The sequence below is a fragment of the Balearica regulorum genome, chromosome 2 (assembly GCF_011004875.1).
Source record: "Balearica regulorum gibbericeps isolate bBalReg1 chromosome 2, bBalReg1.pri, whole genome shotgun sequence".
NCBI classification, from domain to species: Eukaryota; Metazoa; Chordata; class Aves; order Gruiformes; family Gruidae; genus Balearica; species Balearica regulorum.
In genome coordinates, this window is record NC_046185.1 from 145,000,582 (window position 1) to 145,023,357 (window position 22,776).

General features: G+C 38.3%; 1 protein-coding gene across 2 annotated transcripts in view; it reads right to left on the reverse strand.

The window, feature by feature from the left end:
* Positions 1–22,776, reverse strand: part of ITGA8 (integrin subunit alpha 8) — a 107,039-nt gene that overhangs the window by 76,814 nt on the left and 7,449 nt on the right. Inside the window, exons 1-11 of one of the 2 annotated variants that reach the window (XM_075746270.1) lie at positions 20,556–20,646; positions 19,157–19,257; positions 17,600–17,723; positions 15,276–15,337; positions 14,255–14,300; positions 13,131–13,256; positions 11,684–11,728; positions 8,625–8,668; positions 7,582–7,638; positions 7,341–7,393; positions 1,706–1,911 (exon numbers count right to left, since the gene is read on the reverse strand). In XM_075746270.1, the coding sequence (XP_075602385.1) occupies positions 1,706–1,911; positions 7,341–7,393; positions 7,582–7,638; positions 8,625–8,668; positions 11,684–11,728; positions 13,131–13,256; positions 14,255–14,300; positions 15,276–15,337; positions 17,600–17,723; positions 19,157–19,257; positions 20,556–20,625 (934 nt within the window). In that variant the 5' untranslated portion in view covers positions 20,626–20,646. Of the gene's footprint in view, positions 1–1,705; positions 1,912–7,340; positions 7,394–7,581; positions 7,639–8,624; positions 8,669–11,683; positions 11,729–13,130; positions 13,257–14,254; positions 14,301–15,275; positions 15,338–17,599; positions 17,724–19,156; positions 19,258–20,555; positions 20,647–22,776 lie in introns of those variants that run through there. The other variant, XM_075746269.1, reaches the window with a different exon arrangement.

Below are 22,776 nucleotides of genomic sequence, written 5' to 3' on the forward strand. Positions count from 1 at the left end.
ACATCCAGTGCTTTAGCATACAAAAGACAACAATGGAATATAACGTTTTCATCTACACCAAGCCAACATCTTATTGAGAAATGGGAATAGTACCGGGTCAGGAATTTAACAGAAGGCCTTGGGCATTATGCAATTAAGCACTGCAATCCTTAAAAAAATGAGGTGCCATATCCAAGAAGCAGAACTCACAATGCTCTTCTTAATTCCTATGCATGGGATGCGGACAGAATCATGTCTAGATTGAGATTCAACAGCTGTACTAGCTGAGCTTGCCAATAGGAAACACTAGAGGAGGATACATATCTACAGCTCTCATTTTTAGGTTCTTATTTAGGACCTAGTGCTGGACTCCTTTATTACATTTCACGTCAGCACCTGGAAGTTGTACCTTCACTGTAAAGGCAGGAGTGCACCAAAGCTCTATGACTGGCATGTTCAGTTATGAAGCAGAAGACTTTGACTCTAAATCCTTCTTAGCCTTCTCTACACAGTGAGAGAGAAAAGAAGGAATGTCTGTCTCCTCCCTGCCTTACCAGAATGCTGGAGAGCAGGGATACAAACCGTCCCTGCCCAGAGAAGCTGGGGCATCTGCTATTGCTCACAGGTAGAAAACAGGAAGTCTCCACTGTGGGGTCCAGCTGAGCTGAACTCTGTGGTGGGATTCCAGGACAACCCAGTGAGGGTATTCTCAGCAGTCACAATCCAATGGCTTCTACCCACAGGATAGTATTTGGATTTTGTGCACCCTGAACCCCAACACAATTCTATGGCTCCTGACATGACTTATCCCTTGCACAGAAGCCACACATTAGTGACACTGCCCTAGAGTTTAGTGGCTACAGCACCATGAAAAACAGCCCTCAAGTTAAGGAGGAGCTAAGTCCATTTATTTTTCCTTAGGGGGCCCACAATCTTTAAGGCTACTGTGCAGAATACCTCCTCCAGGAAAAACTCCTTGGGGTTTTATATACAGAGATGCTGCTTTGCAGATCTCTAACATCCGGGAAATAAGAAATAAGGAAATGCATGCAGGGAAAACCAGGGTGTTACTGACCACATCTAGGAGGCTAACTCTAGAAGCTCAAGGCATCCAAGCTATCTCAGATAATTAAGCAAGTTAGTTTACTTGGACTGTTTTCTTGAATTTAGACTCCTAGTTAACTTACATGATAGTTTTGTTGTGTATCTGTGCTATACGCATTTGAAAAACGTCCCATTATGCACGTTTCTTTCTGTGCCTAACTACCAATGGAAGTCTGGTTCCAAAATAGGATGCCTGGAGGTGTCCAGTTCTTTCATTGTGGGCAAAATGCTCCATTTACTGAATCTCATTCAATTCTCAAACTCATCCAAGCATTTGAGGAGAGGAGAACTCTGCTTTTAAACAAATGCAGCATCTTAACTAAGTATTTAAATGTAATTATAGTCATAAAACAACAGATAACATTTTTATTCAAATGAATATGCTAATATTTAGTAAAAAATAGTAGTCAATATGACTGTCCTCCTATAGGTAAGCTTTTCATGGTTTGGCCCTCAATATCAGTTTCATTAGGATTAGTGTAAATTCTCATCACTTTAAAAGGCAGTTACACGTTAAATAGCCTTTTTCAGGCACTGCACAGACACTTCATATTCACTGCTTAGCCATTTTTGATTTCGATGCTATACAAAGATATATATTACTACATTACATATAAATTACCATTATATCCATCTTGATTGAGATCTCCAAGGTGCGTGATTGCGCTGCCGAATCTACCAAATACTTCAGCACCGGTCAGAATTTGTGCATCTCGGAAGAGGAAAGCACTTTCTTGCAGGTAGAGATAAACTTGCCCAACTTCTTTAGGCTTGCTTTCAAATTCTCGTTCCATGAAGAGAGGGGCACCAACTAAGATATCATCTAAACTGTAACAGTCAAATGAAAACCAGTGTCACTGAGAGATTGAGTGTAATCAACACAGTTCATGTGTTTGTTAAACAGGAAACTGATAATTATTTCAGTGTCACAGACTAACTGGGGTAAGGCAGCACTTCTGGAGTTCTTCTAGTCCAAACACTTGGTCAAAGCATGGTCAGCTAGGGAAGGCTGCCCAGGGCTGTGCCCACTCCAGTTTTTAATATCTCCATGAACGGAGACTCCACAACCACTCTGGGCAACTGCTTCCAGTGTTTGATCACCCTTGCAGCAAAAACATTTCCTCTTAGGCTTAAATGGAATTTCTTGGACTTCAGTTTATGCCTGCAGTAGACACTGAAAAGCTAATGATCCAGAAGTCAGGAATTTAACTCAGAGGGGATCTGTGTTACTAGAACAAATTCTGTAGATCTATCCTGCTAACAGTGCTAGTGAGAGACAAATGATAGTAAAAAGTCTAGTTTTTAAAAATTATACATCAGTAAGTGAACAACAGAACAAAAATTGGCACTTCCCAGCAGATTTTTGAAGGAATATGTATGAAACACAGGTAGAGCATCAATTAATAGACAATGCCTCATCACTAATTCAAATGATGCTGGGAGACAAAGCCAAAGCTTTATTTCTGAAAACACTTCTTTTGAATATTAGGTACATGAGTAGTTGCAGTGCTCAGGTAATTTACTGTATAAAGTATTGAAGAGAAAGGACATCATAAAATTACAGAAATATAAGGTTTAGAGGGAAAAGTCCTTCTGTCCATTTTGCTACTCCAAGAAGAAGTGATAAAAGAAGACAGACTAATCAAGGGATATTTTGCATGCTGTTGTTCTAAATGGGGATGTTTTGAAACCTGCTACCAACATTTATTTAGTGGGAAAATAAGACCCTTTACCAGACAGTAAAGAATAAAATCAAGCAAAATTGATAGACATGTAGCAAGCAGAAATATTCTTAATATCTTATTCTGAGATATGAAATGATAGTATAAGATTAATTTCTGAAGGTTGCTCAAGGTCACATAAACTAATAGGACAATTCCCATTATATTCATTATATTAGTACTACTTGATCCCAGAATTTTTAGTTTGTAAAACATATTCTCTTGCTGTAACATAAAACTTTGTTCAAACTTTGTAAAACTTGTAGAAAACCTTCTACTCTTAATTCATCATATTCCCAGTAGTGATGTTTTCACAAAGGTTTTATCCATTAGTAAACCAAATCGTACAATTGCACTACATTGTTTTTCCCAATCCTGATTGATAGAAAAAACACCATATGATTTAGGAGTAGCTCAGCTACTACTTTACCATAGACATATACTATGGTTCTAAGATATATATCATAGAATTTAGTACAGAATATCTCATCTAGAAGCCTTTAATCACATTGTACAACTTACACATTCTATAAATTGTGACAAAATACTTCTAGAAACGTTATTTTTCTATTAAGTTTTATAGTATGTTTCCATAAAGGAAACTGTAACTCAAAATGTCAGGTCACTTTGATACAGTTATTCTATTCTTTATATGTCCGATTTTACCTCATGGCATGAATAACTAAAAAAAAGGAAGGAAGCAGATGCTGACTTGACATCAAAGGTGGGATTTTCCTTCCACACTAAACATCAAAAGTCCTCCTCTACTAATGGAAGATGTTAGTGGGTGGGATAGAAGGTCAGCTGAAACAGTTGCCATGAAACAATAGCATCATGAATGCTCTTTTTTTTACAAGTTTTTTTACGTATGCCATGTTCTAAAAACATTACGCAGTAGCACTATCATCAATTATTATTTTATTACATCACAGTCCAGATATTCTGGGACCCCGTGGTGTTGTGTGCTGTATAAAACATTAAGCAAAAGATGAGCTTGGCTCCAATGAATATTTTACAGATGAAGGATTGTAAGACTAAGGGAAGATTTTTTTTAGACATGGTAAGGAACCAAAGGATTGAGAGCCAGGAAGCTCCCAGTACCTCGATGTAAAATAGGTAGATACCTAGATACCTGTGAAACTCTGGTCCACAGAGCAATATCCAGAGTGCCTAAAATAGTGAAAGGAGAGAGGCAGACTGACTATCATCCACAGTGGCCTAAAATTCTCTAAGCAGAAGCCTAACCCATAATAGAAGATTCACCAGGTGAGACAGCAAGCAGACAGGAGCTGGAGTCTGTTGTGTAGGGATCACAGCATCGAAGCTGGAAGTGCACAGTGCCAGGTTATTTTCCTAGGAAAATTTCTACTTTGTTAAAATAAATGGCAATGATTGTATAAAATGCATGAATAGTTCAGGGAGCAGGGACCAGAACCCAGCAGCTAAGATGGCTCATTTTCTGATGTGCTGAGGAAAGATGGGAGGAAGGCAGTCATCTAAACTACACTGACCTATCTCTAAACTGATTATGGCCAGCAGAGCTATCTGGAACATCTGCAGCACTTAGTTTGCCTTCCTTCCAGGCCTTGGCACGTCCCACCCACACCAAAGCCTTCCTCTCCTCACACACTTGCTTTTCCCACTTCTCTGACAGTGCTGAGCTGTCAGTCCAGGTAAGCTGCTTCAGCAAGTCCCCAGCAAGAAGGAATTCTCCCTCAGGCAATTCCAGGGTTTTGGGGTGGGCTTTTTTTTCTGCCCTTTTTTTTTTTTTTTTTTCTTCACTGTCACAGCAGTGTACTATAGCCAGATAGGAAAGATTCTTCAGCTACCCTGCTCTCTCTGATCCTCATTTCTTTATTTCTGGTTTCTCTCCAAGTGGGTAATAAGCAAAAAATTGCTGTTTACCATGCTTTATAGTCAGTTTTACCTTCCAGCTCCTACAGTTTAAGTATTTAGACATCAGTCAAGAGTAGTCACTTGTTGGGTTATAAGCACCTATGTGATTAGAATTATTCGGGGGTTTTTGTCAAGGAGGATATTTCAACTGGTTTTTAAATTTTAGGAGTTTATATTTACAAAATTGGAGTTCTGAGCCCAATTCAGGTTGATGTGATCTCTTTTAAAAGGCCATAAAAGCAATGCAAAAGCCCCTGGATAGTAATATTAAATCATGAAGTGCAGTTCAGTGTGCAGTGGTATTTTGAACTGGTTCGTTAGATTTATTTCATTACTGCACTAAGATGTTGCAGTTAACATAAACTGTACATTTATTTTTGTTTCAGCACAGAAAGGTAACTAGCCAGTATTGCTTCCCCTCTCATAAAAAAATCTTTAAAAAACACAAGCTGACCACCTGCTGAGACCATATGCAGTTTCTTTGTATCCTGCTGAGTAATAAAAAGCAAGAGAATAGGAAATGTCAAGAGGTCAAAGTATAACTATGGGAAGCTTTGATATGGCCCAAATAAAAGACCAGTAAACAGTTTATTTCACTATTTTTATTGGACTGTTTCAGTCCAAATTGAAAGTGTTCTCTTTCTTCCTTTTTACTAGGAATATAATCTGTAAGTTGATGGTAACACTTGATAAGTTTCATTGTGGCTTTCTCATTACTAACAGTAGGCAACTAAACTGTAGTTCAAACAATATCCTCAGCTTCCCTGTTCTGCCTACAATCCTGATGTGGTGCAAATATAACTGCAAGAGTCACCCTGGAACACTTGTAGAACTGCTGGAGTAGAGGTCCACAGAGCTTTTTTCCTAGGATGAATCTAACCTTTGAGCCACGTCTTCAGTCTTATCACAACAGAGCATCATTTCTATTAATCTTTTCAGCAAATAATCAGGTTTCTCATAGTGATAAAGTGATCCCTACCTCCTTTATCCTTAGCTGCACAAAAACCCCAGGTGAGTTTGAAGTGGTCATTTCCCTTTTGCTTCCCCCCCCCCCCCCCCCCCCCCTCTGTTATACTCTCCCTTTCGGATAAATACTTCTATCGACTGTATGTGCAAACCAGCAAAGACAGACTACATATCTAATCAGACATGTTTATCAAGTAAAACTTTTTGTGTTTTGTTTTCTGTGAGATGTTTGGATCTCAGACAGAGTCATTAGATTTCTTTTAAGATATAGACTGGGAGACCACACAGGCCTCAACAGCAGTTTGATTACATTATTGACATAAACTGTGGTCTTAGAGGTACACAGAAAATATGAGACCTGCCAAGTAAATCTATGGTTCACAGGAAATAACCTGCACAGGAAATAGTTTGGTTCAGTGAGAAGTTAAATAGCAAGTTCCCCAAAAGACTAATGAGTGTCTATTGTAACTTACACCCATGTTTCTCCACCCTTTCACATTAATAATGCATTATGGTAAGACTAAACTAATCCTGACTCTGTATATCATAAAAATAGGAATTTCCAAAAGCTACGGTACTATGACAAAATTTGACCTCACAAATTTGGAAAGATTTGAAGTACTATGAAGCCACCACAGAAACTGTCAAAGCTTCTTTTTTTGGGGTGTTTTTGTTTGGTTGGTTGTTCTGCTTTGTTTTGTTTTGTAACTGCAATAACATTTTATGACCTTGTTACTTTTCTCGTATCCCTCACTCTTTAAGGGGTCACTAGTCACTGATGGAAAGCAATGATTTAGCCCAGAGAAATTATTTAATGCACTATGTTTAAGCACCGAGTAAGAAATAATCACAGGAAAAGAATATGAAATAGACACATCTAAGACATTTTGCAGTATGCCACAGCTCTAAATATAATCCTGGCTCACCTTTGTGCACATTTCCATGGGTCTGAGATTCAGAGATCTTTATCTCCTTGCAAGAAAGCAAGTATCAGTATTCACTTACTAAAGTAATAATCTTCTGAAGCATTTAATCAGACTTTACATGAGTTCAAAGTTAGCAAGCGTTTTGTTTAACAGGGCCTGAAATCCAGAGTGTCTTAGGCGTGACCCTGCAAGCTGAGCAGCATTCTCCCTGAGACAAGCACAATGCCTGTCCTTACCACTATGGGCCATAGACACTTTTTGGTCCTCTGGATAGTGAAAATGGATGGCCAACCAGCAGGTGCTGGAATGAGGAGCTGATTATATTGGAAAGCTTTTAAAATTGAGAAGTGAGGCTATGGAGGGTCCACATGTGAGAAGACTTACCTGCTTGTGAGAATGGGAGAAAGAACTTTTGACTTTCCCCTATCTTTTCCCAGCAGTAGCTAGCACTGTTTATTCACTGTTCTTCTACCTCGATCTGTTTTCTAAGACTTTGGACATTCCCACTCTATCATACTGCTTTGAATAAATATTGAGGAAGTTAAACTCACTGAAAGTAGGCCTGCAAATACTTGTGCCACTGTGCTTGCACAAAGATAAGTCCATTTGAACAATTAAAATTAGAAAAGCAGAGAAGCCAAGAGAAGCATTTTGAGGTATGAAGCACCTGAAAACCTGTGTTTATTAATAAATATCAGGCATTGCTTCTATGAATGTTCAGTGGAGCTGAATGTATTTGGTAACCTACCCATCATTGTTAACATCAGATACTGCAACAGTGTACCCAAAATAAGACGCCATCTGGAAATAAAAAACAACAGATAGGCTTTCATATCAGATATCAACTTTAAAAAAGTTTTTACTGATAATCCTCTTTGTTTCTATGGTTATTAATTCTAAAAAAATATTTTATATATTCTTGAAACTATGCTAATGAAACCATATCCTCTAGAGATATAATACTTCATCAGATAGTTGCTTGACATTACCTGTTCACCAGTGAAGTTCTGGATAAAGGTCAAGTCTGAAGAATTAATAATTGAGACCTGGTAACAGAAAAATATGGAAAGTTTCAAGCACACATGGAGATGCTACAGTGTAACATCACTGCAAACCAATTTGACTCACTGAAGCATGGTCCAAGTGGCCAAGAAAAAAACAATTCTTTCATTTCCCCACAGTTTTCCTATATGATCTTGAACAAATCGCTAAGATTTTATGAGTCTCAGGTCCCCCATGAATAAAATGGGGAAAAGACTATTTTCCTTCCTTACTGGACACTGTGAACAGCAGCAAATCACAGACTATCGGCTAATCAGTGACCATTTTAGTACGCACAAAAACATGCACTTAAAACATAAAGAAATATGTACACATGGACATATATATACACACACACATACACATCTTTCCTCTGAAAAATGGTATGAGTAAGTTCCAGAGAAACAAGGAGTTTTGGGCCCACCAAACTAGGGAACGTGTCTGTGGCTGGGATCTCTGTTTCCCAATCAGATTAGTTCTGAAACTTTTTTTTCCTATGAGGTAGAAGATGTATCCACACCTGTATACTGTTTTCTCCTTTCACTTCTAACTGCATCTCATGACTCTTTGCACCTGATATGCAGTGTATATACTTAGAGCACTGAAAATAAACACTGGGTATAAATAATCTGAACTTGGACTTCTCTCCACTGTGGACACAGCATTGCACATGAAATATGCTAACCTATGGGTGAGCTTAGGTCTGATAACACGCAGCGGGTATAGGGATACTAGTCCTACTCAAAGCATGCTTGTGATTGACTACTGAAAACAAACTTCAGAAAGGACTAAGTGCTTAATATTCAAAGCCCAAACCAGTAAGGCATTTCATCTCAGCCAGGTAAGCCCAAGGGTGAAAGTCAGTAGCAGTTTTCTCTGATTAGAAAGTTTAGGATCAAAGAGACAGAAAATATAACGTAGACTTTAATCTTCCAAATGGTCTAACTACATTTTCACTATAAAAAGGATAAAATGTGGGTCCAATACATACATAGCCGAAGTTCTGTGCTCCCCTTGGGACTCCAGCAACCAACTCTGAAAAGATAAATGGTCAGCAGTGAACTGGTTATGCTGAGTGGTGCATGCAACATGATTCCTGTGCCACTTAAATTCTTTCTTGACATATAACCCTTAGGATTTTGGTTTATTATCTGTATCAGAAACATCTGCAAATCGCTTCAAGACATGAATCCGTAAGATTTTAACATTCATTCAGTGCAACTAGTTGCATGAAATATTACATCTTAACTGTTGAATACACTCATCCAGAGATCTCTTTCTGCCTAGCATTACTTAGCATAGCACAGTACAATAAAGCACCTGACAGCTGTGGATTGATGGAACCAGAATGAGTTGTGACATCACACACAATCTCGTGTACAGAAGCTAGACACAACTGTCCTTAAAAACACCCCTTTTCTTTCTGGCTTCAGTTTGTCTCATCTGTTATTTGGCTTGATGCCATGAAAGTGTTCAACAAGTTCTGCAGAGGCTATCTAAAAGCATTACAAGGAAATTTTTGTAAGTGGCACTGGGGGAATCCATTGAACAAGAACATGAAACATTGGACCCAGCTGCCTTCTAGGATGTAATTCTGCTCGATTATGAAATCTCAAATAACTAGTGGAAAAAATGGAAAGAAAGGAAGAGCAAAGAGCAAAGAGCAAAGCAAAGAGCCTGCAGTCTTACTGGCTAAACCTTCCCTCATTAGGATATCCACATCGGAAGACAGCAGCAGGAACCAGATACCAGAGCACATCAGACACCTGCCTGTATTAACCTCACATTCCTCTGTTCCTCTCTGGGTTTATATACTCCCCCGTGGTTTAATGTGTTTGGTCAAGGGGAGAAGGAAGTAGCAATGAAGGATTGAACAGGACACAGGACAATTCCCAGGTCAGCCAACAACGCAATTCTTTGTTTTAATCATTCACCTGACTTACTGGTTAAAGAACCACCCATTACAAAAATGTGAGTATGCACTAAAAAAAAATAAATACATATATATATATATGTGGCTGCAGCCTTCCATCGTCAGGGACACATCTTTTTTTCCACATACAGCATTTGACTCAAAATTATATATTTTTTTTCCTAACCCACAGTGGCACAGGACAGGAAACTCTATAGGGATTAAGCAGGAGCAGTTCTGTGGAGCTGGGTTCATTTCTAGACATGTACTCTGTTGCTATTGGCTTTGTGAGTCTGGACCATGGAGCTGTTCACTCCCTCAAGCAAGCTACCCCTTCAGCAGTACTTTCTGACAGACTGTCAACCTTACACAAGAAATAGCTCTTAAGGTATGAGACCAGGGATCACAGATATTTTCAGCTAACTATATGTTTGAAATCCTGTACAATTTCAGAACACCTGAAAATAGCTAAATCATGGACAAAAATCTATTTATCATTGATTACTTTTAACATACTCTACCAAACAGACAGCTGTGACAGGAGCTTTTCTTCTGCACTGGATTCAACTTGCAGAGACACAGAAAAATTAGTTTCTAACATACCTGAAAAACTTATTTTACAACTTAAAAATCAGACAACGTTCAGCTTGTTTTTAGTTCTCCTGACGCAGCACTTTGTGCTATGAGTTCAGGACATCAGTTAAGTGAGGTTTATGTATTGTTGGTATTTAGTTAATGCCTGAGTGGTGTTCCAGGAACTACTGCTGCTAAACCTAGCCCCTGCAGGATGGATTGCTCTGATTTTGTCCTTACAGAATTACAGAACTATGTTACTGGAGCTGCCACCGTCCAAGGCAGTTTTCCCTGGCCATGTGAAACTAATAAATATCCTGTGTCACCTTTTGCCAGAGGGAACAACTTGAACCTCAGTGTCTGAGCTGAGTTCTAAGTTATGTAATGACATTCTGCACATTAAAAAAAATATTTATCCTGTAATTCTGGTTAAAACCTGTTTCTCAGTGCACCTTATCAAATCATGAATGTAGAGTTCTAGAAGGTGGTGCTTTACAGGTCATGAAACATTTCAGGTGAAGGTTTCACAGTGATGATGTTTTTAAGCAATGCTATTAAGTCTGTGAGATGTCTGGTTCTTTGTGAAGTTGACAGTTGCTATCTAAATGCAAATTCTTCTAAATATGCCCTGTATCAAGCTTACTTGATTCAAGAACCTTTACCAAGTCTCAGGCATGCTTCTATATTCAGACGTATATATTCATGTGCATTCAGCTCTTCCAAATTCAAGGGACTAAATGGACACTTCATCTTCCTGTAGAACATTTCTCCCTCTAAGCCTAGGTTTTAATAAAAGGAATTCAATTCTTCTGTCTCCTGATGATAAATATAAGGGTTGTGGTAGGAGCAAGAGCACAGCTAACTTGTTCTTACTGCATTTTGCCTGCGCAGGAAAATATAATATATGAAAAGGATCAGCTAATGAATTACCCCAGGCACCCCATCCTTAAGGCACATGAACTGAAACTAGGGAAACTTTTATAGAGCCAAGAGCTGCTTTCACGAACAAGAGCTAGCATGCTGGTGTACATACATGTCTTTGACGAGAAGCAGCTGAACGTTATCTCCTAGCCTGAGCTGTGATGTTTATGTGGCAGTCAGAAGTGTGCTTTCAGCATACACAGCCATTTCCAAGCCACGTTGCACCTGTCCAGCCAGATGCTGAGGACCAGCAGCCCCTATGCAGGTCAGTAACTTCAGTGTGGACTGAAGGACTGTACAGGACTGCACTGTTGGCTCCACTTGTTACTACTGGTGACCAAACTGGCTAAATTAAGTGAGTCTGGATGGCTCCACTTACCACGCTGTCACAGCTCCAACTGCTGAACAGATGTATGGGCGTGATACCACAACAACAGATTCAGACTTTTGCGTTACTTAAATTCTGCTCTGTTATGCTTTACCTTCTAAGGAAATACTTGCCTCTGAGAATATTGGGTACAGATAGGTTAAGTCTCACCAGTGTTTCAAATGTACAAAAGGTATGTTCCTGTGTAGAGACCCAAAATGAGGAATTTAATAGATGCATGGCCATATGGTTTCCATTCAAGTATACAGCTTCTTACCTTGTTCAGAATCTCCAGTAAATTCCCCAGCAGCCACTGAGTATCCTGTTTAAAGATAAATTACAACCAAAACACTTGATAAACCATTTCTTTCAAAAATATGCAAGGACAATCAGATTTGTCTGTTCATCTGATCATCAGAATGCACATTTTCTAACATTAGTAAACTAAAACTGTGTGGAAAAAAGGAAAACTGTTTGTCACATTATTATGACTAAATTAACTGTAGGTCTGAATGCATAATAAATCTATCCCTTTTCTCCAAAAATGAGCTTTTAAATCATTAATATTTAATAATTTATCTGAAAAAACAGTAGGTACTATGGCAGTTTCCACTAACAGTTATTGACACAATTTAGGTCTTCACTACTGTAGTGTAATGTGTGAGTATCCTGTTTTAGCTCTACATGCAAGACAGATTTCCAAAGATGCAGTTAAGTACCTCCTGGAGCTTTACTAATCCTGTGCGATAACTGCTATTGACAGAGTAAAGACTTTTGGATTGTATCAGGGACTGTAGTTTCAAATCTATGGGCAGAGATCATAGAATCATAGAATCATAGAGTGGTTTGGGTTGGAAGGGACCTCAAAGATCATCTAGTTCCAACCCCCCCGCCATGGGCAGGGACACCCTCCACTAGACCAGGTGGCCCAAAGCCTCATCCAACCTGGCCTTGAACACTTCCAGGGATCCAGGGGCATCCACAACTTCTCTGGGCAACCTGTTCCAGTGTCTCACCACCCTCACAGTAAAGAATTTCTTCCTAATATCTAGTCTAAATCTACCCTCTTTCAGTTTAAATCTACCCTTTGGAGTGCGAGGGAGGCATCTTTGCCTTCAAATTCTACTGCATCTTTTCTTAAATTATATGAAGAAAACCTATCTTACATGCAGAGACATGTGAATATCATGCAAATTCTTAGAGATCAATACTAATAAAAGGTACATAAAGAGCCTTTTTTCTATTTATTACACAATATCTTCAAACTGTCTTTTGTTATTGCTTACTTCAATTCTATCTTTTAAAGAGCACTGAGAACAAATTATTTGTGCAGTACTGTACAAAACGCTACAGAACGGAATTTTACCTATTAAAAATTTAAATAGTCTTTAATTACTTTAAATTCAATCCTTCATTTTGGAATGAAAGAAGATATAAATGGGAAAAATTTGTATTTCTGCTTAATTATTTAAGATCAAATAATAATAACCCTAATGAGCCATTTAAGATCTCAACCTTCAAACCCTGTTGCTGTGTAAAATTTTAAGAATGATCATAATTCCATTGAAGTAACTAGCAAACTACTGATTTGCTGTTGTGCTTAAGGCAAAATATGTTTAAATTCTCTCACAATTGGGACACTAGCAATTTAAGGCTTGTTTTCACATTTGTATAAGCCCCATGCTTTTAGACTATATTGATAACTGACAGAGAGCGTAGCTTACCCATGTAATTGTCGTCATATGAGGGTGGTGCCACTCCTGTTTGCTTCTCTCGTGTCAGTTTCCTCAGAATATCCTTGAAGGAATAATTTGCAATGATATCCGCAATACTTGCAGTGATTACCTGACCTGGATTCAAACAACTTCATAAACGAAAGGGACATAAAGGAGAGACACTTTCTACAAAATACAGCTAGCAGAACATCAGAACAGAGCTGCAAGGGATAATATAGCACAGATGCAAAGAGCAGACATCTTATCTCAATCTTTCTCCATTACTACCCTGAAAGTCTCAAGAGTACACATAAATCAATACAACAAGGCATTGAGACTCTGTTGAACCATCACAAAAATATCTCCAGACCAATTTCAAGGTGCCAATTCAAACTAAAATCAAGCATTTTCAGGCTCAGCTACCTTTTGATGCTGTACAGTACAAATGTAGTGGACCAATGGAAGCAATTTCTCAATGGAGAATTCAAAGCTATGAATTCCCTACCATCATAATCAACTAGATCTTCCTCCTTTAATGGCAATGCAAAAAAACACATCAATGAGGCTGACAATGGGCAAGGTGGTAGGCAGAGTCCAGGAATCAGCTATATCATATATGTCAAAACAGCTTAAAGCAAAAATATCCATTTAACCCTTTACCAAAACCACTTCAGGTTTTATCTACATGAGAAACTACATCTTGGAAACTACAGTGATGCCACAAATGAACTAAAAATATACACAGATAGCAATAAAGTTTGTGTTCAGAAACAAATAGTAACAAAACTTTGAAAATACCACCACTGTTGTACAAATATTAAGTATTTTTAAAATTGCAGTATTTCTAGGGAAAAAGTTGGCTTATTAATTGACAAATGTGCTAAAATGCCAGTATTTCTATTGGTTATTTCTATTTATTTCACTTCCCATAGAACCTACATCCTGAATTTTCCCTGACTTTTACTTTTATGCTCAGTTGCTTGTTAAGCAATTCTTCTGATATATATTTATTGAAAATCAGACCAGAGACTGGTTATCTTAAACTGAGAAAACAATGGAAATCTGGAACAACATTTTCCACAGTACTTTCTGCTTCACTTCTTAGATCAAGTTAACCAGCCAGATGAACATACCTTGCCAATAAAAACTACCAGGCCCGCCTACTATCAGATCTCCATTCTACAAAAAGCAGAATTGAATAAAATTACACAAGAAAAGAACACAACAAAATTAAGCATGCATGGGAAAAACAATTTAAATGACCAAAAGAATATCAGAATCACGATAAATGTGAACAGCCCTGTTCAAGGAGAAGATGTAGGTACATGGATGTGCAGGAAAATCCACAGCTAAAGTTAAGATCACCTTATGCCTCTTCACTTGAATGAAAGCCATAATTTTTTTAGCACTGACGTAGCACTCTAAAAATTGCTGATTATTTGTAACAAAACAAAGTCAACATAAAAGAGGGTCTTCACATTCATACTTTTGTCTGCTCTATAATGAGGTCTTTACTCCTCAGCTATTAATTATGTGAATAACAATGTAGCTGCAGAACACTGGAAACAATGGCAATGATCAAAGTTATGTGGGGTTCTGATGCTGTAATAATGGCACAGACAATAACAATAGTTGCAAAGTTTATTCTTTGGCCCACAATATTGTTTCTGGCCCCTCTTGGCATATAAGAACAACTAGCTATTTCCCTTAAGCACTTTCACCTCCACAAGAGAATAGTCTTACTCAATGACTAGTCTGCCTCCAAAAGCATTCTTATACAAGCTATTTTAACCTTTAAAAAGAGCTGGTGCTTGCCCATTACTTCCTGAAAGTCAGGTCTCTGGCAAGCATTGTAAGTGGGACGCACTGAGATAGAAGCATGTACAATTTTTCACCTAATTATCTATTAAGATAGACTGTGCAGAGTCAGATCGGAGTGCAAAGAGATAAACCGGTGCTGATTACAGTATTTCTTTTATTAATGAAACCAGAAAATTTGAAGCTTGCAAAGGAAGAAAGAACTTGCAACAACTTCATGAAACTTTCCATAAGCAACAGAAAGGTGATAAACTCTTGATCACTGAGACAGTACTTGAACACTGGGGATATATCAGAATTACATTTGGTCAAAGTATTTCAGAAGCAGAATCTCACCTTGTAAAAATCTAAGCTGAAACCTGCTTGACAAAAGCCTTGTCCTTCGGGATCTGCATTGCCTGCAATTATGAAGGTAGAAGCTTTTTATTGATTTCACAGTGCATGTGGAAGACAGCCTACACAGCCCTGGAACTGTAAGGCTGTAAATGCAAAACTACGAAAATATGTGGTAAGACGTGTATTCTTTTTTAGAAGAGGCAGAGCAAATCAAGACCTTCTCCAGGACCCTGAACGTGCAGCTCCCTTGTGAAAAATAGGACCGGTTACTTGGGACTTTCTCCTCTCATGGCCAAGGAAGGACCCTTGCAACAACTACCAGGGATTCAGTTTGAATTTGCCTGGTGATAAAAAAGTAAACAACAAGAAATCCTAGAATAGTCACCACAGTCTGCTCTGCCATAACACAAAAATAAGTGTTTACTAAGGCATTCTCAAAAAATGTTGCCACAGTGGATGGGTCAGCATGGTTCAATGTTCAAACAACATCGTGGTAATCTGTACTATGGCAGGGGAAAGGGGCACATGTCCTTCACAAGGGCCAGCCCTTTAATTGATACACATTTGCTCAATGAGGACTGAAGTGTAATATAATTTTGGATGCACATTTGTACATGCAAAAACATCCTTCCTGCTTCTGTCTACTTTTATTTCTAGTCTCCAAACTCTTATAGAATTGTACAAAGTGGGTTGGCATGCATTTGAAGGGCTTTCCTATTAGCACTGGAGTGCTGGAAGTCTGCAGGACTGGGAAACTGAGAGCAGGAATGGCCATTTGAACTCTCTCTTCAAATGGCATAAACCTTTGGCAAAGCCTCAGTGAGACCTCAGAAGTACATGAAGAAGATCTTATGGTCATCATTTCTTACAGATTCAGCTTCTTTCTGTACCTGTCCATCCAGGGACAAGGATTAGGCTTTAAAAGAAAGACTTAGCACAACTCAGTTTAGAACTATATTACAAAGTGAGAAAAGAAAATCCACAGAGTGACACTGAATGTACGTGCAAATATATCATGTTGCTATAGGTGTGCAGATTGTCTGGTAGACCATGGAAAGCATCATTAGGCTACATTATCACACATCTGTCAGATGTCAGGAAAATCCAGCTACATGATATGATGCTGTCTCTAGATCTTCACAGGAAAGAGACCTTTTAATTACGTGAAGTAAGTGTCTAGTTTTTCTGTTAAATGCCTCTTACTTTCTCGGCAAAATAATCCATGAGAAACTCGAAGGTAGGAGCACAGTTTGCAGCAGAGGAACAGTTAAAAGGTGTGTTTTGAAATTAGCCCATGTGCACATGGCAAGAATGCTAGCTCCAATAGCAGGGTCTGTACAAGGGACATCGCAACAAGGAACTACATTCAGACTTCTCATGTTACTGGCTAGCACATGCAACTTGAAACAGCTACCCGTCTCAGCTAAACTGAACTCCACTGTAGCTTTGCTGTGATTGTTTGCACTGGAAGGGATAGCTAAGGCCATCATATTTGCTATCTTACACACATTACCTTTAGAAAAGTAACAATTCTCTGATCTGTGAGTGCAGAAACTGCCGTAGACCTAGCCCAGTCCAAAGCTCGGTAAAGTCACTGGATACTTCATATTGATTTTAATACATTGGAGCACTGAGGTAATGAGGGTATTAATAATCATCATAAACACTTAGGCATAGGATGCTGAACAGGATGAACAACTGATGTCATCTAATGTGTGCCATTTTCTGTAGACTTCTAGGTAACCAACTTGGTTCTAAATATACATGCAGTTTTTCCCTATTCCCCAAGAAATAAGGTCCAGAGACAGCTACCACATCCTCAGAAGAGCACAGAGAAGAGTATGGAACAGCAGTGCTAATGTGCATGGCTTTCTTCCACAGTGGAAGTCCTTCATAAATGAGCTATTGTGGATGATATTGGCATGAATGGTGATACAGGCCTTTGTGCAGGGTCTGGTCTTCAGATGGTGATCTGATGAGAGATTTATACTCAGCATAAGCATGAATAATTGGTTTAAAATGCTGTCTGGTTCTTATCTAGATAGGTTTGCTACTTTCTAAAGCCATTTAAATTGAACCAATTATATCTCATCACTATAACTGCATAAGCTTAATTTACTTAATTTCTCCTCTTTCAATTATACAATAAAGCATCCAATTGCAGGCATGTAATTTAATGTTGATTTTTCTTTAAACCCTCATCCAATGCAATAATGTAATATACTAATCTTCATTCAACCAAGACTGTGTGAAGACTGAAAGGATGAAAACACTGAGAGCAATATCAATTCTTCCAACATAGGATTGTTCCTATTCATACTTACTGTTGCGACAAGGTGAATATTCAGCATAGGCACTGAAGTTCTGAATTGCTACATAGCAGGTGCCAACAGGGTCCTTCTCAGGGCTATCTTTAAGGGTTCTCCAATGATATAAGGGAGCACAAGCCTATCAAAACAGAAATGATGTCACACGTACCTTTCACACACTCATGCATCTGGCAAATGTAGTTTTTAATACACAATGTACAAGAATTCTCTCTGGTATTGTATCATTTATACAGCAATGATCATAACATATTGACAGAAGAAAATGCAGGAACACTGCTTCTTATAATTTCATTATAACCCGAAAAGCATAGTCTAATCTTTCACTTATAGCCATTAGCAGGTGAAACTTGTCAGGGACTACAACTCACATTTAAGCATATGTTATGAATACCCTCTAAGCCTACTTCACAAGTAATATGTTTGCTCTATTACTGGTCATTGCATAGAATTTGATCCCATAGTTTAAGATGTAGATCATGTGACTGAAGACTTCTACTTCCTACTTCTGTCCTAATATGTTTTAAGACAATGGGCATTGCAGAAGAACTGCTACGATTCTACTCTACTTAGCAGAAGGAGATTTGTCAGAGGGTTGTGTCATATTGTCTACCACAATGATCAGATCGTCTGCCTTCTTATTAACCTCTGGTTCAAATCTTTGGAGAGATAATGCAGCTATAATGCATTCAGCCATCTCTGAATTAATAGGTTTTTGCTAGGTGAGTTTTGGCTAGTAAACTAATATTTAATCTTCTGTATTACGGTAGTGGTGCTACAAACATGACACTGTAAGGATAAAAGATATACAAATTTTGTAGACAGAGACATTCTATTTTTTGAAAGTAATTCAGATAGTTGGAAAAATAAAAAAGATAAGCTGTCAGGTATGCAAGTCATTCTTCAGGGGTTCCTATGCCCTAAAACTTTTCAGTTGGCTGGGGGAAGAGGGGGAAGAGGGGGAAGAGACTACCTCTCCCTACAACCTTGCCTCTGTAAGATACAAACAAATTCTTCATTCATGTCCTACCTTGTCTTACTTTCCAACCAGAAACCTGTCTACCTCTGGCAAGGCACTGCTATTATTCACATTACTGTATAAGCCTTCGTTCTGCAATCAGTTCCAGCTGGATGAACCACTGTGATACTCAGAACTTTCCATAAAAGTCAGAGCTTCTGGAACAATGGCTTAAGGAACAGGGACTCTTAACATGCCCCTGCCTAGAAGACCTTACAGACTAAAACAGAGAGCAAAACCAGAGCGCAGCAGAAGAGTAAGTGTCCATTATCTGTTTTAGAAATATCATCATTCACTTCCACAACAATATGGCATACTACTGTTTTCACAGGGCAGTGGGATCATCTCCACTTGATTAGTTCAACCTGGTTTTATAGACTGCCTTCATTTTCTGAGTTATATACATGATCTGTTTTAGAATTCATGTATAATCATAGAGTTGATTCCACAATCTACACATAGAGAGCTATTAAAGATATACATTTGAGAAAGATAAACATTATCTCCAAAATGAATACCAAATGCATAAGACTTACCACAACTTTTTCTTTATGAGCTTTGACTGTTGCCCCAAACCACTGATTTGTCTTAAACTCAATAGGTTCCCTGGTGCCATTGACTTTAATTTTCCTATTGTCTGACAAAAAAAAGAAGCAGTATGTTGACAGCTTATTTTAAAAAAGTATTACCCTGTGAATTACAGATTCAAGTGAACAGACTAATAGATATATTACATTGCATCCACTGTCATCATCCTACCAGCTTAACAGGAAATGGACATTTTAGTATCATTTAAGCTTGTCACTGGTCAGTGGAAAACAGCTTAAATTCACATATGAAAATTCAAAATAATTACATTTTAACTTCAGAAAAAAAATACAAAGGACTGGAAGAAGAAACCCTGTGTTTTCCTGTGATGGGTTGACCTTAGTCGGATGCCACATGTCCACCAAGCCACTCTACCACTCCTCTCCTCAGCAGGACAGGTAAGGGAGAAAAACAAGATGGAAAAAAACTCGTGTGTCAAGATAATCACAGTTTAATAAAGCAAAAGGCCGTAAGCAGAAGCAAAGGCAAACTGAAAGATTTATTCTCTGCTTCCCATCAGCAGGAGATGTCCAGCCACTTCCCAGGAAGGAGGGTTTCAGTACGTGTAGCGGTTGCTCCAGAAGACAAACGTCATAAATAACGAATGCTCCCACTTCCTCCTCCTTTCGCTTAGCTTTTACTGCTGATCAGACATCATATGTTACGGAATATCAGTTTGGGTCAGCTGTCCTAGCTGTGCCCCCTCCCAAGATCTTGCCCATCCACAGCCTACTGGTGTGTGTGTCTGTAATGTTGGAAAGACAGCTTTGGTGCTGTGCCAGCACTGGTCAGGAGCAGCCAAAACCCTGGTGTGTTACCAACACCTTGCTAGCTACTAGTACACAGTACAGCACTGTGAGAGCTGCTACAGGGAAAATTAACTCCATCTCAGCCAGATCAAATACATTCTCCCTGCCAAAAAAAAAGTTTAGCTAGAATTTATGATGAAGAATGAACAAGAATCTACAAAAATAGGTGAAAAGCCCTAAAAAGTTTTCTCATATGTGGTAAAAACTTTCCATGTAAAAGGCATGTTCCATAATTAGTTTTTGTCAAACAAATGACATTTCTCAGCATGCTTATTCAAAGACCAACACTATAGATAGCAAAGGACTTATTTTTTAACAGAATTACATATGTACACACTGTCACAAGAGAAAGCTGCTTAATGCTGCTTTATATACACTCTTGCAGATGTCAGCATAAGAGAAGCCATCTGGGCAAAGACTCAGGCCAATTATAATGCATTTCAGGTTTTAATAAAAAGCAGACATCCCTTCCTTTCACCCTCAGTTCTCTGAAGTAAACTGATTTCCCATATGTTCATGAGCTATGCTCTTCCCTTACCAGTCATTTCTAATGAACTTCTCCATTTATACATAAGCAGGGCATTACTCCTTCCCCCTTGTATCTGCATTCCCTTATATTTGTTTCTGGTTCCTATCGGGAGAGATTTCACAAGAATCAATCCTTTTTATTCACTCTAAGTAAAAATAAAACCATATACTGTCTACCTTGGAATGTGGAAAAAAAATGTAACGTCAGGTTATATTCTATGGATTTACATACATTTTAAAAAAATTGAAGAAAAATGCAGCCACCACTTTAAAAAGCCAACATTTCCTGGGATTTGCCCGACAGGAATATAGGAGATATCAGAATGCTTTTCTAGGATGTTAGATTACCAGTTACTTCAGCTCATGATAACCTTATAAATGTTACAGATATAAACTGAATTACAAAGAAAAATGCATTATATTTGGAAAACAAGGGTACTCTATATTTTTTTCTAATAAACATGGAGGAAAGTTGAATGAGAATGAATCTGCGAAAGTTTGAAAGTCTCTGAGAAAACGTCTTCCTTCATACAAATATTTGTTTCTGTGCTGCGCCCATTACAGGGGCTAAAATGGAAATCTATGTTTAGAGAGATGAGAGATAAATCTCAGGAATATTTAGATCTTAAAAATTCAGAAAGTATAATTTAAAATCACTGAAAAAGTACTCATTTTAAAAATACATTTTATTTAAGTTAGGCCTAAACTTTGAGAGTGTGGGAGACAGCAACTTTGACACCCTGCATTGTAGGAGCTGCCAGCTTCTACCTAGTTGTTGGCAACACCACTTTTGATTATTTTTTCCAGTGAAGTCAGACCCTTTCAAACTTTAAAGGTTTCTTTTTTAATGCTCCAGCAGATCTGAACATGATCAATGTCCACAGATGAGGTCTTGATAGAAACAAAGCTTTTGAAGCTTGAAAATCAGCCATGGTCAGTTTACACCAAGCAGCCAATGCTAGCCTGGCTCTGAGGATACTCACACCAGTAAACTAACTTAAAAAGAGCTTACATTTTCAATCAAAACAGCATACTTGTCTGCTGGCAAAGTATACTAAAATTTGAAAAGAAGTTAGGTTTTAAAACTAGGACAACCGTTTGCAGGATTTATAAAACCACAGCTGAATTTACCAGTAAATCTGCAGAAACTGTACGTACATACCCCCAGCTCACTTAGTGGCATATGGTGTAGTATGAATCCTTCATCATAAGGCATGGGATTTTCATTATAAAATAATCAGTAAAATATCACAGACATACAAAGTAGTAAATAGCTCTTTTCCCTAGATAAATCTCTTTTGACAGAAATTCTCTAATCACCTTTGCTCAGGATCCTTGCTGGAGCTACAGAGGCATATTCCCAGTTTCTGAGATTATGCTGTAAAATAGAGTTTAATCTTTTGTATATAACAACCAATCAGTATTTCAGATTGCTGTAAAACAGCTAATGCTTCCCCTATAACTTTATCAAAATGAAGGTAAATACACAACTAACTTGTCTGAATACACGTGTACTGTCATTACTGTGCCCTGACTGTATTCAATTAGACAACAAGGCTCTAAATGAAGCCACTGTAAGTATCCATTTCTGAGCTAGTCATCCACTTACAACTGAGGACACAGTTCTCCTCCTAAAGCAAACATCTGAGAAGGTCAGAAGAACCATGGCCTAAAAGTACTTAATTATTTTTTACCAACTGTAGATAGCCACAGATGACCACCTTAGACTAGACTCAGACAAAAACTATTCATTTACTCAGATAAATCCTAATCCAATTAAAAAAAAAAAGAAAAAAAAGAAAAAGGTTTATTTCTGTTTTGGGTATATCCCTCAAAACTCTGTTATCTAAGTGTTTCAAAAAATAACATGTCTGTATCCTGACAACACCCTTGTATGACAGGGAAATATCTCTCCTTGTGTTATTTATGGGGATCTGAGGTCCACAGGCTATGTCTATATTGTATTTTACTCACAGGCTAAGCTATATTTCTGTGAGCAGCGAAAACTTGGCTTGAATTTAGATTGCATTCAAATGTCATCTTTTCTGGATGAGAATGCCTGGCCCCTTTTAGGAAGGAGTCCAGGCTATCTTGTATCATGATACGTGACACTAGTGCAAGGATAGCTAGAATACAAGGCAGCAGCTGGGCTGGGCACACAACGCCTGAGCCTGTCCACAGAGTGGTCCAGGGAGTGCCTGAGTACCAGCTGGATTGCTTCAGAGCCAGCC